Genomic DNA, 10808 nt, shown 5'->3' on the forward strand with positions numbered 1-10808 from the left:
ATTGAGTTTATTGAGACTCATAATGACCCTGTAACAGAATGAAATATTGACTATTCTTAAATCATCCTCACAGTTTATGCTGGGTTTGAGCCCATTTTTACAGCTACTATGTCAGTCTATCTTGTTGAAAGTCTTTCTCTCTTTAGCTGACATTCCACTTTCGCTAGCTTGATGTCTTACTCCAGAGATTAGTCCCTTCTTGATAATGTGCCTTTGTGTGTAAAATGAAGTTGCACTGCCTGTACTTTTTAAGAACATTCTGGCTGTACTTTTCCAAGATCTTTTTTTTTTAATGAATTCCTTTTTTTATTCTTTTTTTTAAAATTAGTGTGTGTGGGGAGTGTGTGTGTGTGTGTGTACCGTCAAATAGGATCTGACTGGTACAGAAGATTGCCCTTCCTTCTCTAGCAGAGCATCTGGTGGATTTGAACTGCGTACCTCTGGGATTGCAGTGCAGCTTCTTGCCACTAGCCCACCAGAGTTCCCTTTTAAGAAATATTTGCTTATTCTTTTGGCAGTCCATATTCTTTAGCCATCCTTATTCGTGGTCTCACTTTCACCTGAATGTTAGGAAACAGAAAATACCATGGCTAAGATCAGGCACACTTTAATCCTCAAAATTAATCCCGGCTTTTTTGTACTTTAAATAAGTTTCTTGCCTTAGATTTGCCCATTGCAGTATGTTGTTTGACTACTTGACTCTTTCTGTGGGTCTTTGTAAAATTAAATTCTTGGCAACTTGAGTCTTTCCTCCATTTGTCAAGGTATTTGTTGGTCTAGACATCTGCAGGCTTGTATTGTTGTGGTGTTTGGGGGTGGGTTTGGGTTTTTTTGGTTACGATTTATTTATATTCTTAAAATTATGATTTATTAAACTTCTTTACAAAGTAGTTATAGTTTTAAAGATGTAATATTATTGAACACCTTTTTAGTCACAGATTAACATTACTCAGAACCTTAGAAAATTTTATATAAATAATTTTGTGAATTCATGCTACCAAGTTATTGTAGATTGCTTTTCCATCTTTTATATTTTGAAAGTGTATTTAAATATGTAGTAATTTGTTTTCATGAAATTAATTGGAAGGCGTTTGCACACTTTGTGCATTTTTCTCCTTTTTTCACACAGATTATCTTTAAAAATTCCTATTTCTCAAAGACGTAACAGTTTGTGTAAGTTTTATGTAAATGTGGTTCTGAACCTAAATCATATTGTGCTCTAATTGGGAGGGAAAACCCTAATAAATTAATTGGTAAATACATCGAAAATATATCAGACAAACTTCTAGAGAGTAATTTCATATCGTTTATGGAGACCCAGCAGATAATGGAATTTGGTGTAAGTGGATTTTAGGGGATACTTCTTGGTGAAAAATGAGACTGAAAGTGGTTCTATATAGTGGAACTGCAGAATAGTGTTTGTATTTTATTCTTGAATTGATGGGAGGACTAGTCTTAAGTTTTCTGAAATAAGTAAAAACAGGTTCTGGAAATTAAAAGATTTTAGAAAAATGAACCAATTATTACACTGGATTAAGTGTTGGACTGGTAGCAGAACGCCTTCTGTAAAGATTTACACCCTTAGAAACCCAACAGGTCAATTGTACTCTGTTCTGTAGAGTCACTGTAAGCCAGAATCAACTTGATGGAAGTGAGTTTGGTTTTGTTTAGCATTATTGAAAGATTTTTTTTTTATATAAAGAGATGCTCTATCTATAAGTGGAGATCAGTTTACAGAATTTGAATAGCCTTTAAGTGAAAAGTGATGAAAAACAACCCTCCCAGAGAGGATACTGGAAATAAAGTATATGGAGGGAGCTCTGTTCCAGCATATTTTTTCACATGTCCTGTTCTGTAATCAGGATATATCAGGAAAGCTTAACAAATATGCTCATCAATAGAAATAAAAATAATTGCCAGACTGTTACTGTATGTATGTAATTATAGAATACATTAGTTGATCTTTTTTAAAGGTAACTTCTAACTACATTATTTCATAGAAGGCAGTCTATAGTGAAATAAACTTGCCTTTATTAGACTGTAATAAATCTTTTAAGTGACAATCTTCCATACTTGTCCTTGTTATTTTGGTGTATTTAAGGATTGCTTTTTAATATTGGATATGGTAATGGGAAAGGTATAGGATTTAAAAAAAAATACATTGGATATCTTTGAATTTTTGGCTCCTTGACATTTTTTTATAACTTTATCTCCTCCTCTAATTGTCAGTATTGTTACACTTTGCCTCTAGAAAAGTTCTGTTAAATAAAGATAATACATTTTCTGCCATAAGTCATAATAAATTCTCTCCAAGTACATTTCAACATAGTATCTAGTAGTAATCATGAAAAGGAGATGTAAATAATGAATAATATAGAAGTAAATTTGTGTCACTTAACATTGCTTCTTTTCATGATTGTACTTACTTTTCTCCTAGTTTGTACTATTTTATATCTGATTGGAGCAATCTCTGGAGTTAACTCTACCTATACATGAAGTTTCCTTTTAGAAAAAGAGATGTGCCTATTCATAAAATTATATATGTATACTTTACAATTAGTGACTAAATGATAACATAAGTTTTTAATTTGACATCTCTGAAAAAGCACTTTTTTAAATTGGGTTTTTCTGCTTTAAATATAGAAAGATATATAATGTAAAATGTTTCATATTGTGACTTGATACTCTTGATATTTTTGAATTCACTTAAATTCTTTACATATCCCTTATCTGTGAAAACAGTTCAATAAAATAACAAAACTGACTTTAGGCAATGAATTTGTTTTACTAATTATTATTCCTAGTAGTGCCCTGTATAGTGAGGTTGATCCTTTTCATAATGCTACTGCACTCTAGTATCCACCTTTATAGACAGTGTGGCATTTTTATGCTTCTTCCAGAGAGGAAAACTTATATGTAAAACAGTATAATATCTTTCATAGTGGAGATGAAGGAGATTATTTTATTGATTGTCTCTCTGTCCTTGGGATTAGTTACTTGAACATGTATACATAAGGTCTTTCCAACTGTACCTCTGCTTCTATGTGATCTTTGTAAACCAATTTTTCCACATAGTTTCCACATCAAATCAGAGAGAATACCTTCTGTTTCCTTCCTTATAAGGTTATTTTAACTATCAAATAAGAAACCACACACCAAAAAAGATACAAAAACTATTTTGAAAAAAATATGTTAGTGAATATATGATAGACAATTAAGCAATTATTTAGGATCTGAAGCTACTCTTAGAAGAAATTAACTAGTCTAGATCACTGTAAAAATACTCCTTTGACAGTTGTATTAGCATTAGGTTCCAATGAAATAAGGTTTTTGTAGAGCTAGGACTTTAGCTTTGGGGATAGACCAATTGGGAATTAAAATAACATTCTTTTGGCATTTAGTATTCTATCTAGAAAAAAAAAATAGAAATTTTACTTTTGATGCCTTCTGTTTTATCTCAGTTTATACCTTCTAGTGCCAGGCAGTGGCGAATAGATTAATAAAAATGATACACCACTGTCCAGTAGAATTTGTAATCTGCCAGATAACTGTTACTGTTTTCAGATCTTCATCTTTTTACTTTTGTTCCACAACCCATGACACAAAACTAGTGTCAGTAGTTTTACTTTTTAATGTGGAGAAGTGGTTTGTTTATTTATTAGTGTAAGAAACTTTATTTTAGGATTGTTAAATCCTAGAATAAATTTTTTGTTTTAAAACAAAATTGGAAATCCCTGTAACTTTAAAAGATCATTTATTTAGTTAGCGAAATATATCTTGCACCTGTTTTTAGCATTTGGAATAATTCTGTGAACAAAGGCAAGATTTTTTTCCCTTGAGGGATTTGTAATCTATTGAGAATGAGAGCCAACTGTGAACATAAGCAAATTATATATGTTAAAACGTAATTGCTATGGAGGAAGAAAATTAGAGTATGAAGGGAGTATCATTACTGAGGCAGGTGGGCATGTTATAATCTAATAGTGTACATTTCACTTAAGGAAAGGCTTGAAGAAATTGTGTTGATCATGTAGATACTTGAAGGAAGAATGTTAAAAAAAGAGGCAACAACCAGATGTATGTAGGTCTCTCTAAGGAACATGAGGAAATCCTTAGGATGAGTGAGAAAAAGAGAAGCAGAACAATAGGCCAATAGGCAATGAAATTGGAGAAGAGTGGAATCCGATCATGTAAGGCCCAAAATATTGCAAGGACTTTGATTGTCATTTAAAGAGAAATGGTCATTGTAAGAGAAAAATCGCAGTGGAGAGTTGATTGCCACTGCTGTGGTAGCATGAGTACCTCAACTTTATTAACATGAGAGGGAATTTAAGAAGCTTGAAAGAATACAAACAAAATCTATTTATTCTCTGAGCACCCAGATCTTTAGAGATGTTAAACGTCCTGATCATTTCCATAGTTTTATGATGCAGATTGGAAAAGCCTTGGTGGTGCAGTGGTTTAAAAAATTGGATACTAACAGAAAAGTTACTGATTTAAATTCGTTAGCCACTCTATGGGAGAAAGTTGTGACAGTCTGCTTCCATAGTGATTTAGGACCTATAGAATCGTATAGGGCAGTTGTATTCTGCCCGATAAGGTCTTTATGAGTCAGCATTGGACTCAGTAACAATGAGTTTAATTGTTTTTGTTTTATCATGCAAGTTAACTAACTTCTTGATGCTCTTTCCTCAGCCTTATGTTTTTGCTTTCTCTACTGTAAGGGCATTTCTGCTAGTTTGTCTTTCCACCTTCACTATTAACTTTTTACCCTCTTTTGTCATTTTACTGACTGTGGAAACAGAAACAAATATTGAGTTGCTGTGTTGAACCAGTAACTAATAATATAAAAATGGATTTTCTAATATATTAGAAAATAACTTTGGAGTACTTCACATAGCCATTGTGAAATATCTTTTCAGGATAATGTTATTTCCATTAAGCATAAACCAGAACTTTAAAACTTAAAATATGTTCAGTTATGACAATAAGAAAAGGATAATCAGTTTTATTAGTATTAGCAGTAATACTTTAAAAGATATTCTTATCTCACAGTTCACATACTGTCTTGGAGTAGTTTAGATTTTAAAGAACCCTAGTGGTGCAATAGTTAGGTGCTTGGCTACTAACTGAAAGGTGACTTAAGCCCACAAGTCACTCCATAGAAGAGTGGTGTAGCTGTCCACTTTTACAAAGACTTGGAATCCCTACAAGTTCAGTTCTCCTCTGCTGTAAGATCACACTATGAGTTAGAATTGGTTCTGGACGTGAGTTTAACTTAGTATAGTTTGTTGAATGGCTTTGCATCAGTTAATATGTTTGAAGACTTGATAACACAGTTGAGTACCAAAATACAGCATATTATAATGGGAAGAACATATTGATAGTTGGCCTGGATTTTAGTTTCATTTATATCTTACTAGAGCTGTGACGTCAGTAAATTACATAACCCTTTTAAGCCTCTTTTTGTTACAAGAAATGTTTCATGCCAGATGAGCTCTAAATCTATAAAACTTCATGATTTTTAAGTTGTTTTATGTGTTTATGTATAATGAAGAAAATTAATTTTTTTCTATTTTACTCTCTTATACAGGTTAATGGTGCAATGTAAGAAACCGTTAAAAGTTTCTGATGAATTAGTGCAGCAATATCAAATTAAAAATCAGTATCTTTCAGCAATAGCCTCTAATGCAGAACAAGAACCTAAAATTGATCCATATGCATTTGTTGAAGGAGATGAGGAATTCCTTTTTCCTGATAAGAAAGATAGGCAAAATAGTGAAAGAGAAACAGGAAAGAAACACAAGGTAAGAAAGAGTAAAGTACACTAGTCATTGATTATTTTGTAGTGCTACATTCACACTACATTTATCTCATTATTTGTCTTTTAATCTCTGGAAAGGTAAATGTTTCTATTTATATTAAAAATTCCTGATATGGAGAAAAAGTATATTAATTTATTTTCTGTTGTGAGTAAATACAAAACATGTGGGTAGACCTCTTTTTTTCCTTAGAGGGGTTGACTATTTGGTAGTTAAAATATACTGTAAGTGAATTGCTAGTTTCCAAATATAAATGCACATCAATGCGTTTATAAAACCATTGTGTTTTTTAATATGTAAAGTATTTATGTTGCCTTTTTTAATTAAAAAGGAGTATTACTAATATATATGGCTTAGTAAAATTTTTAAAATTTTAAAGATCAAATATTTGAGAATATAACTGCGCTGCAGTCCCAAAGGCACCATAGTTCAAGTCCACCAGCTACTTCGCAGGAGAAAGATGGGCAGTCTCCACCCATGTGATTAACTCTCTGAAAATCTCTTGAGGGTCAGCTGTTGTTTGGTTTTGACTCAACAGTACACAGCAACAACAATTAACTAGAAATCTCAGCTGTATTAGAATTTTCTTTTAATTATAAAATATAAAGCTCGAAAACTGAAATTGTGAGGAGGACCCAGTGTTCTACTCTGTACAAAGAATTAATGTTAAAAAACTTACATATCCCAGAGTATGTGTTGGGACTTGAACTTTTGTCCTTTTTGTAAAGAGAAAATCAGAGTGTCTAGTGGAAGAAAGGCGAGCTTTGAAATTAGGTTTAGGTTTTAAATTTAGATTGATGTTCCATCTTCCTTTATTTCTTAGAATAACCTCCATTTTGCGTGTTAGATAATTGTGCCAGTATGTGTTTTACATCATAGGTTAATAGTGAGAATAAATGATATATGTAAGACGGTTAGCATAATGCTTGACACTTAATAGCTACTCAGTAATTTGTAGATTTTGTTTAAGGTAAAATACATATTTCAGTCTAATGTATTATTATTTATAGGTAGACGATGGAACAACTAGTGTAACAGTGTTATCACATGAAGAAGATGCAATGTCATTATTTAGTTCCTCTATCAAGCAAGGTAAAACATTTCCTAATCAAAATGCTGTATCATGGGAATGTTATTACAAATGATTCTGGTACTATATGATAGTTAAAATTTCTACAATTCAAATTAATAGTTTGTTAAATCAGTAGTCTGCCTGAGCTCTTGAACATTGTATTATTATTGTTGTTTAGGAAGATACGAAAATAAAAATGTTATTGTATATTTAAATTTTATTACCTTAGTATTAGTTGTATTTTTATTTTGTATATAAATTTATTTAGCTGTGTTACAAATTATATGACCTTTGCTTATCTTTCAGTAAGAAAGTTAATTTAATTTACAACTTTGTTTTTACGAAAAAAGCTTCTCCTAACAATTTATTGTTACATAGCCCTCTGTTCGGTTTAAGGTTAATATATATTTGGTCAGTAGTAGAATTTTTAATTTTTTTTTAAATTGATATGTATAGATGCTCCACGCCCTACTAGTCATGCCCGTCCCCCATCAACAAGTTTGATTTATGACTCAGATCTGGCTGTGTCTTATACTGACCTTGATAATCTCTTCAATTCTGATGAAGATGAGCTAACAGTGAGTATCCTGTTAACCATTAGAATGTAACTTTTTAGAGAGGAAAATGTGCAACGATGAATGAATGAAAAGCCAACTTTTCTGTACACGTTACTTAAAAATTACAATGCAAAAAAAGAATGTTACTTGTTTTATATAAATGTTTTCTTTTTAAAAAGTTATTTGTGGTTTCAATAAATATCCCTGAAAAATGAGAAATATCTAGAAACATGAGCTATAAAATGTTTAAACTGAAATCTCAAAAATTCATTAGGTTTACCTACTCTTACTAAAAAAATCTTGTACTTGAACATTTTTGACAAAAAATGTTGCCTGTAAACTTGAAGGTTATTTATTATTCTTTATTGTGTTTGTGTGTTTGAAGAACACACTATGTTTAAGTTTGTTTTGATTCTAATGTGTATTCTTCTGCAGTTCTTAGGAGCAAAATTATTTTCTGATTGTCTAATCCTTAAATTTGATAAATGACAAGAGATAGCTTGATTTAGAGAATATTTAGGTAATTATTGTTTAAATTATGTACTTTGTTTATTCAGGGATGCCCCTTTTGAATTTGCTTGGCATTACAGCTATTACTATTAAATACATATTTGTAAATATGAAAGAAAATATTTTATCTTTAACACCATTTGCAGAGAAAGAGGAAAATAGTAAAAATTAAAGTTTAAAATAAGATTCCCTAAAATGTCAAGTCTTTAGAAAATTAATGAATTGGTAGCTGTATTATTGTATAAGGTGATTCCTTTTTCATTTGTTTAAAGATAGCTTGCAAAGTTCTACTGAACATTTGATCTTATTATGATCCTGTATAATACATGCTTTTATGAAGTTCTGGTCAGAACAATAAGGCAGGAAAAGGTAATGAAAGCCATCTAAATTGGCAAAGAGGAAATAAAATTCTCTCTATTCATAGGTGATATGGCCTATATAAAGAAAATTACAAAGATTCAGTAAGAAAAGTGTTTGATCTAGTTGCCCAATTTGGTGTAAACCTAATCCACAAACACCAGTCAGATTTCTTTACAATAATAAAAGGAACCCTGAAATTGAATTAAGGAAAACTGTCATTTATATAGTAACCACCTAAAAGATGAAATATTTAGGAATAAATCTAACCAGAGATACTAAAGATCATTATGAAGAAAAGCATTCCTGCAAAAAATCCAAATAGACCCACATAAATGGAAAAATACAGCATGCTCATGGGTTGGAATACTTATATTGTGAAAATTACAATATTGCCCAAAGCAGTCAACAAATAAAATGCAGTCCCTTTCCAGATACATCATTATTTTTAAAAGATATAGGAGGAAAAGGATTACAAATTTCATAATAGGAAGGAAGAAGACCCCAAATAATCAAAGAAATAACTGGAGAAAGAAAGAAGAAGACAAAATAGGATGCTTTACACTTTCTGATCTCAATATCTACTACATAACTGCAGTAATCAAAAAAATTGGTGCAATGACAGATATGTTGATCAGTGGATTAAAATGAGAGAACCCAGGAAAAGAACCCAATCACCTATGGACAGCTGACTTCAACAGAGAGGTGAAATGAATTAAGTAGAAAAAGACAATCTCTTTAACAGATAGTGTTGGCAAACTGGATGCCCGCAAAAGATTGAAATTGTGAAATTAGACCCATACCTCACACCATATGCAGAACTAGCTCAAAATAGATCAAAGACCATAAAACCTAAAGGCTTAGAACTTAAAACTATAAACATCTTCAAAGAAAACATTGGAGCAAACTTAGAGATGTTAAGGTATGTCATACATAGACTATCATATAGCTAAAAATACACAGTCAGCAGCATAATCTAGATGTCTGGGACTCCTAAAAATTAAATCCTTGTGTGTATCAAAAATACTTCTCAAAAGGAAAACCTAAAAACTAAGGGAAAATATTTGGTAGGGACATCTGACAAGTTGATCATCTTTGGAATTTATAGAAAACTCCCAACACCTTAACAAGACATTCCAATTACAAAATGGAACATTAATAGAAACTTCACCGAAGAACACTTTCAGATGGCAAAAGAACACATGAAGAAATTCTCCAAGGTCATAGGCTGTTAATGTTGTTAGGTGCTGTGCAGTCACCTGCAGTTCATAACGACCCTGTGAACAACAGCTCTGAACCCTGCCTTATCCTTTACCACCCTCACTATTTCTGATACACTCAACCCCATTATTAACAGTCGCTGGGTCAGTCCATCATGTTGAAGGTTTTCTTCTGCTGAACCTCCACCTTTCCTAACATGATATCTTTTTCCAAGAATTGGCCCCTCCTGAGAGCATGCCTAATATATACATAAGACAAAGTTTCACTATCCTTGCTCTAAGGAGTGCCCTGGTCACACCTCCTCCAAGACACACTTTTTTTTTTTCTTTACAGTCCATGGGATATGCAGCACTTTTCTCTAATACCACAGTTCTAAGACACCAGTTCTTCTGTCTTCCTTATTCATGGTTGAGCTTTCAGATGCATAGGAAGTGATTGAAAAGATCATGGCATTGATCAGGCACATAATAGTCTCTTTTTCCTTTTTTCTTGTTGTGTACCATTGAATCAGATCTAATTCTGATGGGAATAGGAGGAGATTGCCCCACCTTCTCCAGTGGAGCATCTGATGGATTTGAACCCACACCATAGTCTTTTAAACTGATACCCTTGTTGCAGGTTTTCTCATGGTTTTGTTGTGGGTTTTTTTTTTTTAAATTTTAGTATATTTTAACTTATTAATAAGTTGGGGTTTTGCTTTAATATATTTTAAGTGTTAGTCATTTTCATTGGAGGGACTTTCACCTCTGTCTGGATTTTATATGGAGTTTTATAAAATAAATAGCCAGAGAAACAAATTTAGGGTGAGTGATTGCTTAAAATACACTTTAATATATCTAGTATCTTCTTGGTTCTAGCATTTAAAAATTACTGTGAATGAATGGCCATTATTTGAATGATTGTTTTGAGGGTTATGTTGGATATAATATTTCAGATAAATGTGTTTTTTAATAGCCTGGATCTAAAAAATCAGTGAATGGATCAGATGATAAATCCAACTGCAAAGAATCAAAGGCAGGAAATCTGGACCCATTATCTTGCATAAGTAAGTTTCCCAAATCTATGTTCCAGATACATATGCTAAATTTACAACCTTAATGTAACTTTTTCTCCCCATTGCTTTACACAGACCTACTTTTTTCAACTCTTTTATTTAAATGTTTTCTTAATATAGGCACTGCAGATCTTCATAAGATGTATCCTACACCACCATCATTGGAACAACATATTATGGGATTTTCTCCTATGAATATGAGTAATAAAGACTAC

The 10808-nt window shown here is 32.0% G+C and overlaps 1 protein-coding gene across 1 annotated transcript in view; it reads left to right on the forward strand.

Annotated features, from left to right (window-relative positions):
* Positions 1 to 10808, forward strand: part of MED13 (mediator complex subunit 13) — a 158701-nt gene that overhangs the window by 54275 nt on the left and 93618 nt on the right. The window contains exons 9-13 of the mRNA XM_006899467.1: positions 5594 to 5807; positions 6833 to 6914; positions 7351 to 7472; positions 10494 to 10584; positions 10714 to 10808. Of these exons, the coding sequence (XP_006899529.1) occupies positions 5594 to 5807; positions 6833 to 6914; positions 7351 to 7472; positions 10494 to 10584; positions 10714 to 10808 (604 nt within the window). The remainder of the gene's footprint in view (positions 1 to 5593; positions 5808 to 6832; positions 6915 to 7350; positions 7473 to 10493; positions 10585 to 10713) is intronic.

The sequence above is a fragment of the Elephantulus edwardii genome, unplaced genomic scaffold (assembly GCF_000299155.1).
Source record: "Elephantulus edwardii isolate Elephantulus edwardi_28Jun2011 unplaced genomic scaffold, EleEdw1.0 scaffold00257, whole genome shotgun sequence".
NCBI lineage: Eukaryota > Metazoa > Chordata > Mammalia > Macroscelidea > Macroscelididae > Elephantulus > Elephantulus edwardii.